The 16,542-nt window shown below is 53.8% G+C and overlaps 1 protein-coding gene across 1 annotated transcript in view; it reads left to right on the top strand.

Annotated features, from left to right (window-relative positions):
* The first annotated feature begins 6,652 nt into the window (after nt 1–6,652).
* Nucleotides 6,653–16,542, top strand: part of LOC146813469 (zinc finger protein 398-like) — a 49,058-nt gene continuing 39,168 nt past the window's right edge. Inside the window, exon 1 of the mRNA XM_085615432.1 lies at nt 6,653–6,809. Coding sequence (XP_085471558.1) covers nt 6,786–6,809 — 24 coding nt within the window. The 5' untranslated portion in view covers nt 6,653–6,785. The remainder of the gene's footprint in view (nt 6,810–16,542) is intronic.

The raw sequence follows: 16,542 nt of genomic DNA, 5'->3' as shown, positions 1-16,542 counted from the left end.
GTGGGACACATTTCTTGTTACACGCCTGTTGTCTGACTCCGCTGTCAGCATGGTACCTCTTTGTCGGGTGACCGTTAGAGGTTCCGCTCTGGACCTACTATCTGTCTTCTTGCATTGCTCCTGCTTGACGACCACGCAGTCTCCCTCGTGGAATGAGAGGGACCGAGCACGTCTCCTGCCATCCGCGTATGCCTTCATGCTTTCTTTGCGAGCTTTGTCGGTGGCTTCCACTTCCCGATGGATGCGGCTGGGGGAAATGGGTCGTAGTGCCCCCTCCCAGGTGGGTATTCGTGTCCGGACTGGGCGTCCCAGCATGAGTGTGGCCGGGCATTTGCCGGTGGTAGCATGCGGTGTCGTCCGGTAGGCTCGGAGCACATCATTGAGGGCTGCTTGCGGGTCTCTCTTGTCTAGAGCAGCCTGTTGGAATGTCTTTTTGAGAGTGGCCATGAATCTTTCCGCGGTGCCGTTGGCCTGCGGCCATAGTGGTGTTATCCGTCGGTGTCGCACATTCATGAGCGTCAGGAAATCACCGAACTCCCGGCCATTGAAAGGGGGCCCATTGTCTGTTTTCACCTCCGCGGGTATGCCCCATGCTGCAAAGACTTCATCCAGGATGGTAAGCGTGGCAGCCGCGTTGGTGGATGGGACAAAACGGGCGATGGGGAACCGGGAATACTCATCTATGATGACTAACACGTACTTGCCCGACGGCATGGGGCCGTAGAAATCCATGGCCAGTTCTTGCCATACTCCTGGTGGCAGGGGCGTCATCTGAAGTGGTGCTGGCGGGTCTCCTTGCCTTACCACTTGACACTGCAGACAGTCTTTCAGAGTGTTCTCTACCATCTTGTCAAGGAAGGGGAACCAGACACGTTCACGAAGTGCTCTTTTCGTCGTGACTACTCCTCGATGGCTTTCGTGCGCCAGGTTGACGACTCCCTGTCTCAGTTGCTGGGGTATTACAATTCGGTTGTCCCGTAGCAGTAAGCCATCGGGCGTGACAGATAGTTCTTCGCACACATTCCGGAACGCTTGCCACTCCTGACGCTTTGTGCTGTCACCCCTCCCGTCTTCCGGTTCTTCATGCCGCCACCTATTTGTTCAGACCCTTCGAATCACCTGTTGTAGCATGGTGTCTTGCTGGGTGGCGTCCAGGATGGCCTCTAGGGGGACTGCTGGCGGTCGTGCGTGGTCCACCACAAAATGGATATATTCGTCTGCCATGGACGGTGTGAGTCTCTGCGAGTCTTCCGGGTGGCGCGACATGTAGTCGGCTGGGTTGGCAGCCTTTCCTGGCTTGTGCACGATTGTGAATGTGTATTCCTGCAGACGGAGTCCCCACCTCTCGATGCGTGGTGGCATTTTGGACCGGGGGTTGCCATAAATTGTGACGAGCGCCTGGTGGTCTGTTACCATGGTGAAGTGCTTCCCGTAGATGAACACGTGGAAGTGCTCACACGCCCACACGACCGCAAGGCTCTCCTTTTCCGGTTGGGAGTAGGCCTTCTCCGTGTCGGAGAGGCTCCGGCTGGCGTGTGCCACAATGTGGCGGTTGTCCGTGTCCTTGTCATATTGAGCCAGGATGGCTCCCAGCCCAACGGGGCTCGCGTCCACTGTGATTTCTGTCTTGCGATCCGGGCTGAAATAAGCTAGGCTTTCCACTGTGCCCACAGCTTTCTTTATGTCCTGGAATGCTTGCTCACATTCAGGGGTCCACTCAAACGTCTGCCCCTGTTTGGTGAGAGTGCGAAGTGGGTGACTGATGGTGGCATAGTCCTTAATATATCTCGAGCAGTAACTCGCCATGCCGAGGAACGACCGCACATCACTGACGTCAAGTGGACTCTTGGTGCTGTTCAGAGTACTCACTTTGTCAGGGTCTGGTTGCATTCCGGCTCCTGAAAAGATGTGGCCAAAGAATTTCAGTTGCGACTGATGGAATTCGCATTTCTCCCTGTTGAGTGTGAGGTTGGCTTCCAATAGGGCATGACAGACCCTGTCTAAGGCTGTGTCGTGGATTTGGAGTGTTGCTCCATAGACGAGAATGTCGTCGCTGTAGTTCAGCGTATTTGGGATGTGGTGTATCGTTTGCCGGATGGCTTCTTGGAAGATTTCTGCGGCTGATGAGATGCCAAAGTTCAGTCTCTTGTATCTGAACAACCCCAGATGTGTTGCAAACGTCGTGATATATCGGGAACTCTCGTGTAGTTCCAGCTGATGGTAGCCTTTGTTTAAATCCAGCTTGGAAAACACCCTCGCCCCATTGAGGGCGGCGATCATGTCACTTAAGTGCGGCCCCGGATGACGCTCTCTCTCAATGGCGGTATTGGGCATTCTCATGTCCACACAGAGTCGCACTTTCCCTGGTGTTCCCTTCTTCGGTACTATCACGACTGGAGAAACCCACGGTGTGGCGCCCTCTGTCCGTTCGATGATGTCGGCGTCCAGCAGATCCTGCAGCTCTTCCTCTACTGCTTGCTGGAGGTGGAACGGTACCTTCCGCGGGTGTTGGGCAACCGGGCGGACCTGATCGTTTATGTGGAGGCGGATCTGGCCCCTATTCATTTTTCCGAGTCCGGAGAACAGCCTCGGGAACTTGTGAATGGTGTCATTGTCACTGGTGACGCGGTACAGGATTTCCACCAACTTCAGCCGTTCAGCAGTCGGGAGACTGAGGAGACAGTCAGCTTCCGGTCCCTCGATGACGTGAATCACAGCCGGAATAGATGTTGTCTGATGCCTTAGTGTCGTGGGAAACTTTCCAAGGCAAGGGAGTGGCTTCCTGGACATCCAGGTGTAGACACGCACATGTGCGGGATTGAGCCGAGGCCGAGGGTTCATCTTTTTGTATTCCGTGACTGGGATGTAGTTGAGGGATGCTCCACTGTCCATTACGAATTTCGTAGGATGCGTACCAACGCTGATGTCAAACCGAGGGTATTTTTTTAGTTGGTCTGGATCGGCGATCATGTTGGCATATTCAACGGAGTACTCATGGTCACTTGAAAGTGATTCGGAGTCTCTGGATGGTGACCGTCTAGACCATCGTGAGGACCGCGACTCCCTGCTGGACTGGGAGGACTTGGAGGAGGACTTCCGGCGGTCTCGTACCGCGCGCGCGTGATGGCGGCGCGTCTCGCCTCTTGGTGACCTCGCGGAGGCTTTTTCTTTCTCCCGCCGGTAGTCCCCGCACATTGTCTCAAAATGGTTGTCGCGACCACACTTGTGGCACTTCTGTCCCAGGGCCGGGCATGCCCCGATGTGTGGGAAGTCGTAGCCACACCGGTAGCATCTTCTCAGCGGCGCCTTCTTCCCATAGTCTTGACGCCGGCTTCTCTTCCCCGAGTCGGGCCGTCGATGGCCAGAGCGACGGGGGTGTCTCGATGGCGGCCGAGTTTGCCGTTCCCGTTCTTTCGACCCCCGGCGAGGGCGGTCGGTGCGCACTTGACACACTACCTCTTTGCGATCCACGCGCCCTGCCTCCATGGTCTTGGCTTGTTCTTCCGTCTGATCATGGAGCCTTGTGATCTCTTCTATTTCATCCAATGTGTGGCTCTTTTTGAGTAGCTTCCTGCGTAGCGTCTCTGACTGGCAACCGTCGATCACCCGCAGGCGTATGGCGTCGTCCGTCGAGAACTTGTCGAATTCACAGTGACGCGCCAGTCGCCGCAGCCTTGTGATGTACGAGCCCATGACCTCATCCTTTTCCTGTCGCGCTCTTTGGAATACGTAACGTTCGTAATCTACGTTCTTCTTGTGCACAAACTTCCGATCCAGTGCTGCACGCACGCTTGCATACGTTCCCGCGTCTGCGGCAGGAAGTTCCTTAATCATCTTGCTGATGTCCTTGCCCACGAGGTTCCGAAGTGCGATCATTTGATCTTCGTCCCCTATCACCTTCGAGCCCTTAATGTAGTCCTCAAAGTCCTCAATCCACTCTTCCCAGCGAGGGCCCATGCTGCTCCCAACCACAAGCGCCAAGGGTTCTGGGGGGCGCAGGTGCGACAGCCCCATGATGATCGGCTTCGCATCCTGGCGCGCCGGAGAACGAGCAGGGGATCCGTGGTTCGACATCGTGGTGCACGTGCGATGTGCGCAGCGTCGGCGCAATGCAGGCCCAGGGACTCCTACGTGGAATCTTGTAAACTAGTCTCAGGTATGTTCCTTGTTTCTTCTTCTTCTTCTCACACTGTTTTTTCACTTTTTCTTTTTTTTTTTTTTGTATTGGCCTGTGCTTGTTTAAATTTCAGCTTTGCCTGACTTCAAAATGGCCGCCCGGGTCTATTTGCATGGGGCGTCTGAAAGTTCGCCTGACTTCAAGATGGCCGCCGGTTGAATAACGCGCGTAGGCATCTCACGTGGTGCCGGGCTCTCACTCCATTCATTTCAGGACTACGCGCTGCTCAGGCGGCCCCTCTCATCATCCTCTTCACTCACTGTTCGGCAGCAGGTAGGCGGGCGGGGTCTCTCGACGACGGGTTTCTCTTCGCGCTCACTGCTCCAATCTGCCTCGGGGGACGCGCGTGTCAGCGTCGTCGCTTCCCTTTCTGCCGTTCCTGGTGCCGGCTTCTCCTCAGGCAGGGCGCGCCTCGCGCTCCTGTTCTTTTCTTGTTGCGGGCTTCCACACGCTTCGGGTGTGTCGCGAGTGGTGGCGCTTCCACTGGTTTTCTTGACCAGCCCTTCACCGGACTCGCTAGTGTGCTGGTGTTCCGGGGAGAGCAGCTAGCTCCATCCCACCCTCGTCGCCAGCTGTCGTGTCCTAAGGGCACCAATAAGGACAGACACAGAGGGTTCTATCAGGACACTTTATTCTCTCGTCCTTACACCAGCTTGCCCTGCACTCGACTACTTGTCCATCCCCTTTCTCCGCCCTTTCCTGTGTCCGGCCATACCTCCGTTCCTCCACCCACTCTGCTCCGCCCACACCAACCACTAGACCACCTCATCTCTACATCATCCTCTAATAAGGAAAGAGATTTTACATTTTTCCAAACCAGTTTTTTAAACGTGTTATGCCCAAGTTGCATATCCCAAGTCGCAGATTGGTTGGTGACCCCCAGGGCTGCCTTCAAATAAGATCTTGCTTGAGATTCGTCCCTGCTTTGGATGTCTTGCCATAGCAGCGAATTTAGGGTGTTAGCCGTGGCCGAACGGAGTTTGTGGCAGCAGATGATGTAGGCTCCCTGTCTGGCAAGGTCTTGTTTTAGCAAACCAAACTCCAGCCTTATTTGGGCAGGCGAAGTGTAGTGCGGGAGCGAAAACATTATTCTGTAGGCTTTTGTTTGGATTATGTCCAGGTTCTTGGAGTCTCTTCCTCGTAGTGCCTCATTGCCATAGCAGATGGAAGGGAGTAGTTTGGCCTGAATAACCTTCAAGTAAGGAGTCAAAATTGGCCCCGTCAGATGATTGGCTAAGTTTTTCAATGAGACGGCAATGCAGATCCCTCTCCTTTTTGTTTCTTGTTTATGCTGTGCAAATGTGCCATCACTGTCGAAGATGACTCCAAGATATTTGTACTCAGACGCTGGCTCTATTTTTTGGCCACCTTGGGCCCATGACTTCTGATGTTTATTCTTGGTGTTGATTGACATGGTTCGGGTCTTACTCAAGTTTATTTTTAGATTGTTTTCCGTTGCGTAGCTATGCATTTGGATCAGAAGCTGCTGGAGGCCGACATAGGTGTGGCTGAGTAGTACGACGTCATCCGCGTACAGAAGATTACTCAGAGATTTTCCTCCCACCCTCGGGGAGTGGGAGTTGCATGTTTTGAGTAGACTTGGTAGGTCAGCCATGTACAGATTAAACAATATTGGGGCAAGCACACACCCTTGCTTAAGGCCTTTGGTGGTACAAACCTTAGATGACAAGTGTGTGCCGCCTCCTAGCTTCACTTGCACCCAAGTGTCAGAGTGGAGGAGCTTCAGCATGTTGAGCGTCGGCTGTGGTATGCCCCATTGCGCCAATTTCCCCCAAAGTCTTCCTCTCTCGATGTTGTAAAATGCTGCACTGAAGTCGATGTAGCACAGATGCAGCGGAAGTTTTTTGGTTTTTGCAGCATAACACAAATTGGGTCCCAAATGATTGAGCCTCCAGTCTTGGCTTACCCCACAGCTCACTGATGCAGGTGAGCTCACACTCAGTCTCTGCACCTGTGGGGTGACATCTATTCCTAAGAGTGTTCTCCTCTCCCTGTAGGTCTGCATTCGTTCCTCTGAAGAAGCAAGCCAACTGCCGCCACGTGGTTCTAGTCTTCAAATAACCTTGTGGTCCTTTCTTTGTTTCTATGACAATACCGTCTTATTTTACTTTTTCATCTTCCTCGTTTGTATTTGTAACTTGTAAGTATGTACATTTCCTCGTGTAACGGTCTTGGTTCTATTGTGAAGCGCTCTGACACTTTTGGGTAAAGTCCGTGCTACATAAAATTGCATTAAACAAACAAACAAACAAGAACCATTAACACTGACCAGGAAGTATACCCTGCCCCATTGCCGCTTTACGCATGCGTTGATAGTAAGCGTCCCCGGAGGCATGCTCAAGCACGGTGCCGCTCTACGCATGCGCCGATGGTGAGCGTCCCAGAGGCATATCCTGCCTCCTTGCGCTCTGCGCCTGTGCTAGTGACGTCTGTCCCACGTTCTGCACGTGCGCAGAAGACGACGTGTTTCATCTCACTCTAGGGATATTGATCCATTGTCTTCCTTGGGGTCTTCTCGGTGATATTCAATTCAAGGCAGATATTCGACCCCTGCAGCCGATCACAGAAGAGCCGTCACACCAAAGACATGTTCTGGCAGGATGGAACCGAGGTGAGCCTTCTAAATGGGTGTTTAGGGGAGAACAGCCCAGGTGTACTCACCGGTCTCAGGGGCGCCACTGGCTGCTGATTTCACTCCTAGGGCCTCCCCACCCCTGCTAGTTTAATTTCCCTCCCCTCCCATTTCACACCTATGCCTCCACCCCTGCTGGTTTCACTTTCGATCGGTCCCATCTTCACACCTTGCCTCCCACCCTTGCAGGCGGCTGGTTTCACTTCCCATCCCACCAGTTTCACACCTCGCCCCCACCCTTGCTGGTTTCACTTCACATTCCTCCCATCTTCACACCTCGGCCCTCACCCCTCCTGGTTTCACTTCCCATCCCTTCCAATTCACGCCTCAGCCCCTCACCCCTGCTGGCTGCTGGTTTCACTTCCCATCCTCCCGTTTCACACCTCGCCCCCCCACCCTTGCTGGTTTCACTTCCCATCCCTTCCATTTCACGCCTCAGCCCCCCACCCCTGCTGGCTGCTGGTTTCACTTCCCATTCCTCCCGTTTCACACCTCGACCCCCCCACTTTGCAGGTTTCACTTCCCATCCCTTCCATTTCACGCCTCAGCCCCCCACCCCTGCTGGCTGCTGGTTTCACTTCCCATCCCTCCCGTTTCACACCTCGACCCCCCACCCTTGCTGGTTTCACTACCCATCCCTCCTGTTTCACACCTCGGCCTCCACCCCGGCAGGTTTCACTTCCCATTCCTCCAGTTTCACACCTCAGCCCCCACCCCTCCTGGTTTCACTTCCCATTCCTTCCATTTCACGTCCTCAGCCTCCCCCCCCTTGCTGGCTGCTGGTTTCACTTGCCATCCTCCAGTTTAACACCTTGACCCCCACCCCTGCTGGCTTCACTTCCCATCCCTCCCGTTTCACAACTCGGCCCCCACCCCGGCTAGTTTCACTTCCCATTCCTCCAGTTTCACACCTTGGCCCCCATTCGAGCTGCCTACTGGTTTCACTTCCCTTCCCTCCCGTTTCAGACCTGGACTCCCACCCCTGCAGGCTGCCGGTTTCACTTCCCATCCCTCCCATCTTCACGCCTCAGCCCCCCCACCCCTGCAGGCTGCTGGTTTCACTTCCCATCCCTCCTGTTTCACACCTTGACCCCACACTTGCTGTTTTTTTTGTTGCATATTTATATAGCGCAAACTCGACCCGAAGGTATTGGAGCGCTTTACACGAGCACCGTATTTACATTACACATTCAGGCATGGGGAGATTAAGTGATTTGCCCAGAATCACAGGATGTGGACGCGACCCGAGGCTCGCACCCTGGTTTCCAGCACCAAAGTCGGCAGTCTAGCCGACTGACCACATCCCCTCTGGTTTCACTTTTCATCCCTCCCATCTTCGCACCTCGGTCCTCGGCCCCCACCCCTGCAGGCTGCCTTCCCGTTTCACACCTTTGCCCGCATCCCTGCTGGTTTTACTTCCTATCCTACACGTTTCACACCTCATCCCTTATCCCAGCTGGCTACTGGTTTCACTTCCTATCCCTCCCGTTTCACACCTCCGCTCCATCCCTGCTGGCTACCGGTTTCACTTCCCATCTCTCCTGTTTCACACCTTGACCCCACACCTGCTGGCTTCACTTCCCATCCCTCCCGTTTCACACCTCGGCCCCCACCCCGGCTAGTTTCACTTCCCATTTCTCCAGTTTCACACCTTGGCCCCCATTTGAGTTTGCTACTGGTTTCACTTGCCTTCTCTCCCGTTTCACACCTGGACTCCCACCCCTGCAGGCTGCCGGTTTCATTTCCCATCCCTCCCATCTTCACGCCTTAGCCCCCCCACCCCTGCAGGCTGCTGGTTTCACTTCCCATCTCTCCTGTTTCACACCTTGACCCCACACTTGCTGTTTTTTTTTGTTGCATATTTATATAGCGCAAACTCGACCCGAAGGTATTGGAGCGCTTTACACGAGCACCGTCTTTACATTACACATTCAGGCATGGGGAGATTAAGTGATTTGCCCAGAATCACAGGATGTGGGCTCGAACCCTGGTTTCCAGCTCCAAAGTCTGCAGTCTAGCCGACAGACCACATCCCCTCTGGTTTCACTTTTCATCCCTCCCATCTTCGCACCTCGGCCCCCACCCCTGCAGGCTGCCTTCCCGTTTCACACCTTTGCCCGCATCCCTGCTGGTTTTACTTCCTATCCTACCCGTTTCACACCTCAGCCCTTATCCCAGCTGGCTACTGGTTTCACTTCCCATCCCTCCCGTTTCACACCTCAGCTCCACCCCTGCTGGCTACCGGTTTCACTTCCCATCCCTCCTGTTTCACACCTTGACCCCACACCTGCTGGTTTCACCTCTCATCCCTCCCATCTTCACACCTCGGTCCCCACCCCTGCAAGCTGCCAGTTTCACTTTCCATCCCTCCCATTTTCACACCTCAGCCCCACCCCATTGGTTTCACGCCTCCGCCCCCCCCACCCCTGCTGGCTGCTGGTTTCACTTCCCATCTCTCCCGTTCCACATCTCGGCCACCACTCCTGCTGGCTTCACTTCCAATCCCTACCATGTCACACCTTGGCCCTCACCCCTTCTGGCTGCTGGTTTCACTTCCCATCTCTCCCGTTTCACACCTCAGTCCCCACCCCTGCAGGCTGCCAGTTGCACTTCCCATCCCTCCTGTTTCACACCTCAGCCCCCCCCCTGCTGGTTTCTCTTCCCATCCCTCTGTGTCACACCTCGGCCCCCACCCCTGCCGGTTACTGTTCCCATCCCTCCTGTTTCATGCCTCGGCCCCCACCCCTGCTGGCTGCATTTCTCATCCCTCCAGTTTTATGCCTCAGCCCCCCACCCCTTCTGGTTTCACTTCCCATCCCTCTAATTCATACCTCCGCCCCCATCTCTAGCTGGCTGCTGCTTTCACTTCCCATTCCTCCCTTTTCACACATCTGACCCCACCGATGTTGGCTGCTGGTTTCACTTCTCATTCCTCCTGTTTCATGCCTCGGCTCCCACCCCTGCTGGCTACACTTACCAATACTCCTGTTTCACACCTCGCCGCAGCCCCTGCTTGCTGCTGGTTTCACTTCCGATCCCTCCTTTTTCACACCTTGGCCCCACCCCTGCGGGATGCTGATTTCACTTCCCATCCTTCCTGATTTAAACGCCTCAGCCCCACCCCTCCTAGTTTCACTTCCTAGCCCTACCGTTACATACCCGGCTCCCACCCATACCGGCTTCACTTCCCATCTCTCCAGTTTCATGCCTCTGCCCCCACTCCTGCTGGCTTCACTTCCAATCCCTCCCATGTCACACATTGGCCCTCACCCCTGCTGTCTGCCGGTTTCACTTCCCATCTCTCCCATTTCACACCTCATTCCCCACCCCTTCAGGCTGCCAGTTGCACTTCCCATCCCTCCCGTTTCACACCTCAGCTGGTTTCTCTTCCCATCCCTCCGTGTCACACCTCGGCCCCCACCCCTGCCGGTTACTGTTCATATCCCTCCTGTTTCACGCCTCGGCCATCCCTCCTATTTCATGCCTCGGCCCCCACCCCTGCTGGCTGCATTTCTCATCCCTCCAGTTTTATGCCTCAGCCCCCCACCCCTTCTGGTTTCACTTCCCATCCCTCTCGTTTCACACCTCGGCCCCCACCCCTGCTGGTTTTACTTCCCATCCCTCTAATTCATACCTCCGCCCCCATCTCTAGCTGGCTGCTGCTTTCACTTCCCATTCCTCCCTTTTCACACATCTGACCCCACCAATGTTGGCTGCTGGTTTTACTTCTCATTCCTCCTGTTTCATGCCTCGGCTCCCACCCCTGCTGGCTTCACTTACCAATACTCCTGTTTCACACCTCGCCGCAGCCCCTGCTTGCTGCTGGTTTCACTTTCGATCCCTCCTGTTTCACACCTTGGCCCCACCCCTGCGGGATGCTGATTTCACTTCCCATCCTTCCAGATTTAAACGTCTCAGCCCCACCCCTCCTAGTTTCACTTCCTAGCCCTACCGTTACATACCCGGCTCCCACCCATACCGGCTTCACTTCCCATCTCTCCAGTTTCATGCCTCTGCCCCCACCCCTGCTGGTTTCACTTCCCATCCCTCTCATTTCACACCTCGGCCCCCACCCCTGCTGATTTTACTTACCATCCCTCCTGTTTCACACACTTCGCCCCCCACCCCTAGCTGGCTGCTGCTTTCACTTCTCATCCCTCCCATTTCACACCTCTGCCCCCATCTCTGTTGGCTGCTGGTTTCACTTTCCATGCCTCCCATTTCACGCCTCAGCCCCCACCCCTGCTGGGTTGAGTGCCCATCTCCCCAGTTTCAGACCTTGGCCCCCACCCCTGCTGGCTGCTGGTTTCACTTCCCATCCCTCCCGCTTCACACCTCAGCCCCCACCTCTGCCGGTTTCACTTCCCAATCCTCCCGTTTCACACCTCGGCCCCCACCACTACCGGTTTCACTTCCCATACGCCCTGTTCACACCTCGGCCCCCACCCCAACCAGTTTCACTTCCCATACGCCTTGTTCACACCTTGGCCCCCGCCCCTACTGGTTTCACTTCCCATCCCTCCTGTTTCACAACTCGGCCCCCACTCCTGCACCCAGGTCAGGGTCAGCCCAGAGCCCAAGATCTTAGCCAGACCTTCCACTACTTGAATTCATAATATTAGTTTAATAACTAGAACTTGTTTTCATGTTGCACTGAATATTCCAGCTTCCACAGTTATAAAGCCCGTCAATAATTGATATTTTTACGGAATTTACCAGTCCCTTGATCACCACAGTGATTCGTACCCCTTAGGATGAATGAATGTTTTTGTAAAGCCGAATCTATGCAGGAGGTAAGGACGGGGTGGCCCACAATAGTGCCAGATTCCAAAGGCAAGAAGGCGATGAACTTTGGCATGGTCATTACCATTGAGAAATAAGTACCAGTAACTGACCTGATTTGTGGGTAAAATGATAAATCGGAATCAAATTTGATACCATAATTTCTAGTGTCTGCTGCGGGTAACGAAGGTGGAGCAAGATCCCTGGGCCACCATTCCAAGCTCTGAGAACAGGAGTATGTCAGTCCTATCGGTATTGCATTTCAAATGCCTCTCTGTCATCATTTGATTACCTTGGTAAAACAGGCATTAAAGGTATGTTGTGTCCTAATGGATTCTTCATCAAGTGAGAGGATTGATTGCCTGTGTATCATCTGCATATGATATCTCTGTAACCCTAAATCTCAAGCTTGCCAAAGGCACCATATAACCATTGAACAACAGAGGGCTCAAAGAAAACCCTGTGGAACTCCATATTTCAATGTTTTATACTCTGAGCAGAGCGTGCTGTGTGACACTGGCTGTTTTTTTCTTACCAAGAAATTACTGCAACCATGGTAATGCAAGCCCGCAAATTCCCGCATCTGTCAACTTTTAGACGCAGGGCATGAGAAATGGTATCAAATGGTGCAGACAAATCTAAGAGGCAGGTTTTCCGGGAAAGTGGCAGTGGTAACGGTCATTGAAAATTGGCATGAGGACGGTGCAATGGAGCTTGTGTCCTATGGTGTAGGCACACAGTGAGCAAAGGACCGAAGGTGCTTCCTTTTGGATAGAGGATATGGTAATGGTGGTTTCCAGGTGGGTGGTTTGGCCCAGAGGTCAGGGTGGCTTCTGGTGTGTTTTCTTTGTTTCGTTGAAGGCTGCAAGAGTGGAGGATGTTGAGTTGGGGGTGTGAAGTTGTTGTATACTGTGCTAATGTTGATGCTGAAGTGGTGAGCAAGCTAAGAGCACAGTTCCTGTGAGGAGGTGATGGTCGTGCAGCTAGCAGCAGTGGAGATGAATTGCTTTACTATGAAGAAGATTTCTTCCCAGTTGTTGGTACTGTTGTCAATCCGTTTGGTCAGGGCTGAGCACTTGGTAGATCTGAGTTGCTGGTGATAGTGCCAAAGGATTGATTTGTAGGATAGTCTGTCATGGGTATGACTCAATTAACGCTCCAGCTGTTTACAATGATGTTTTGTAATTTGTAGGTCCTCTCTCTATTAACATGCTTGGAGTCTGATTTTGAGCAGGGCCAGGGTGTTCAGGCAGGAAGTGAACCAGTTGTTGAAGTTGCTGGTGGGTCAGGAAAAGTCATCTTCTTGATGCAGTGGGTATGGAGGACTGCACACCTTAGTTGCTTGACGATTGTGTTCCAGTTGCGTTGGGTGGTCTTGGTGGGTGTGGTTCCCTGTTGGAGTATTAGATGTATGTCAAAGTAGACGAGGCAATGGTGGGTTCAGATGAGGGGAGTGGTCTTCTCCACCATGATATTAGAGACGTTGGTGACAACAGGGTTGAGTAAATGTCCGGTGTCCTGGGTGTGGATCTTCGTTTGTTGAGTAATGTCCAAGTGTCTTTAGGTCTTCTAGGAGATTGTTGGTGTTGGGGTTGGTGTGGTAATCCAGGTAGAAGTTGAGGTCACCAAGGAGGATGAAGGAGCTAGAGATGAGCATGAAAGTGGTTATGGTGTCTGCAATGGTTTTTCTGAAGTCAGTTCTTGGTCGGAGAGGCCGGGAGAGTAGGACTTCTCCAGGCTAGTGTTGCTCAAGAGGCTGAGTTTGAAAACCAGATGTTTGAGTTGGTTGCTGGAGTTTGTCCAGGTGACGGAGCAGTTTATGTTTTCCTTAGAGATGGTTGTGATTCCTACTGGTTCTGTCCAGTCTTGTCATCTTGTAGCTGGGAGGGATGGATGTTGCGATGTCTGGAGTAAAAGTAGGTTGCACCAGGTGTCGGTGACCAAGAGTAGGTCTGGGGAGAGGTTGTAACGCCCTGAACGTCTCAGGATCGTTTAACAGACACGACAATGAGGACGCAACCACTTGTGAAGGGTTAGTTCTTTTAATGAAGGCAAATAAAATACAAAGAACAAACAAAAGTTATAGTCACTGGAATCCTCCAGGCTAAGTACGTTACCAGCCCACAGCACGGATGGTCCTAACCGTCCTCTGCATATACGCCGATCCCGGCGTATGCCAACAGAGGGCAGAAATGAAATGGCCGACAATGCCAATCGGTAGGCTGTGAGGGGCACGAAGAGTGTTGGGGAGAATCGAGGAGTCAGGGAAACACCCAGCCGGGGTCTCTACCTGAAGGGAGCAGCCGCTCAACCTCTTCCTCAGACTGCACCGGGACGCGGAGTCACCTCCTGGTGATGCGTCACCGATACCCCAATCACAAGCAAGAAGACTGAACCGAGAGCAGCCGCTCGATCGATCCTGTGGACTTCCGAGTCTGTAACGCGGCAAACACCTCCTGGTGTGCGTTACAGCTGGCAGTCCCTGTGTCTCTGGTCGGGCTGGGAGTTACGACTCCAACCAGCAAAAGCGCCACTGCGCTTGGACTCAGCCGAGTCAAAAAGCGAAGCTCAATGGTTGACCGGTAGAGCTTCCGGGTCCTTCACAGGTGACGATGGGGCAAGACACGGCCCAGGGAGTAACGACTCGACCTACCTCCGTTCTTGCCTTACTGGAGCACCACTCCGGAACACTGCTCTTCACGAAGCAGGTACGTCGGTGTAAACACAATATCCGACAGCCTTGTACCTCCCGGTTCCTCCCTTTATAGGGCGTGTTTTCCTTGAGTTATGTAACAGCTCTCCTGTTTACATAAGGGCGTGTTTCCCTTGAGTTATGTAACAGCTCTCCTGTTTACATAAGGGCGTGTTTCCCTTGAGTTATGTAACAGCTCTCCTGTTTACATAAGGGCGTGTTTCCCTTGTATGACAGGAATTCTTGACAGTACATCCTCCCTCTCAGCGGCTCCCCACGGGTCCAGCGCTGGCAGGAAAACGCCGATGGAACAAGGAGACCAAGCGCGGAGCATGAACCCCTTCAGCCGGTTCCCATGAATGCTCCTCCGGGCCATAGCCTTTCCACGCAACCAGGTACCACAGCTTCCCCCTGCGCCATTTGGACGCCCGTATGCCCGACACTTCATACTCCACCTCCGACTCCACGCATACCGGCCTAGGTGTCCCAGACGGCTTGGAGGGTGCTGGTTTGAGCAATGATACATGAAAGACAGGGTGTATCCGCAATGACTGGGGCAAGCACACCTTCACGTTCACGGGACCCATACACTTGGTAATTCGATAGGGGCCCATGTACTTGGGATGGAACACACTGTTCTTTCGAAACCTCATGTTTCTTGTGGATATCCAGACGTAGTCTCCAGTGCGGTACAGTGGCCCGGGCCTTCTCTTCCTATCTGCCGCAGCCTTGTATCTTCTCTTGGCCTCTATTAGGACAGCCCTTGAGCGCATCAACGTGTCTTTTATGTGTGCCACCCTGTCCGCTGTGGCGGGAATCCTGTCCTCTCTGAACGGATGTAGAAATGGCAAGAACCTGGGATGTTGGCCATAGTTGCTATAGAACGGAGATGACTGTGTGGAGCTGTGAGTGGCGTTGTTATAGGCTATCTCTGCAACCCATAGCAAGTCGACCCATTCTTCCCTGCCCTGGTCCACAAAACATCGCAGATACTGTTTGAGCGTTTGGTTCAGGCGCTCGGTTTGGCCGTCCGTTTGAGGGTGGTAGCTGGTGGACAGGGCGGTCTTAACATGCAGCGCAGTGCACCAAGTCTTCCAGAATTGCGCAGTAAACTGCGACCCCCGGTCCGACACGATCACCCCAGGTAATCCATGCAGTCGTACCACATTCTTTAGGAGTAGTGACGCCAATTCCCCGGCTGTAGGGACTCTCTTGCAGGGGATGAAGTGCCCCATTTTCGTCAAGTAATCCACCACCACCAGTATTGCCGTCATCCCCTGGTCTACCGGTAGGCCCACCACGAAGTCCAGTGATATGCTATCCCATGGTCTATCCGGGGTCGGAAGTGGATGTAAGAGCCCTTGGGTTCGGCCATGGTCGGCCTTCATGGTAGCACACGTAGGACACTCCTGTCCCCACCTCCTGACATCCACTCTCATGGTTGGCCACCAGAAATGCCGTCCCATGCTAGCCACCGTTTTTTCAAAGCCCAAATGACCTGCGCATGGAGAGTCATGGCACCAGATGAATGCTTGTTTCCTTAGCCTAGGCGTGGGTATCAATAGGCACCTGCCCTTCAGGGGTATCCCGTCCTTCAGCTGCCATTCTCTGTGACTGAGGAGCCACCTCCGCCATGCGAATGACCTGATCCCTCTCTTTATTCCCCTCAGGAAAGTATCCGGTTGGATAACCCCCAATACCATCCTCGGGGAAATGATGGAACGCTCGGTTGCAGGCAATGGCTCCTTAACTGCAGATTGACGGGACAGGGCGTCCGCCTTCCGGTTTTCCGTCCCCGGCCGATATGTGATGCGGAAGTTGAACCCCGCAAAGAAGATCATCCACCGCAGCTGCCTGGGAGAAAGGTGTCTAGTGGCCGTCATGAACTGTAGGTTCCGATGGTCCGTGTACACCGATACCACATGTCTTGCCCCCATCAACCAATGCCTCCATTCGGTGAAGGCGTCCTTGATTGCGAGAAGCTCTTTCTCCGCAATATGGTAGTTGCGTTCGGCGTCGTTGAGTTTGCGGGACATGTACGCAACGGGATGAAGCACCCCTGTGTCGTGGTTGCGTTGGGACAAGATAGCCCCCAGCGCCACATCCGACGCGTCCGCTTCCACCACGTAGGGGAGATCCGGATCGGGGTGAGCCAACACCGGCGCCTTACCAAAGGCGCTTTTCAGGGCCTCAAAGGCTTTGTTCGCTTCAGGGGACCAGACAAACTCCTTGGACTTC

The sequence above is a fragment of the Triturus cristatus genome, chromosome 7 (genome assembly GCF_964204655.1).
Source record: "Triturus cristatus chromosome 7, aTriCri1.1, whole genome shotgun sequence".
Classification (NCBI taxonomy): Eukaryota; Metazoa; Chordata; class Amphibia; order Caudata; family Salamandridae; genus Triturus; species Triturus cristatus.
This window is presented reverse-complemented; position numbering and strand designations above follow the sequence as displayed.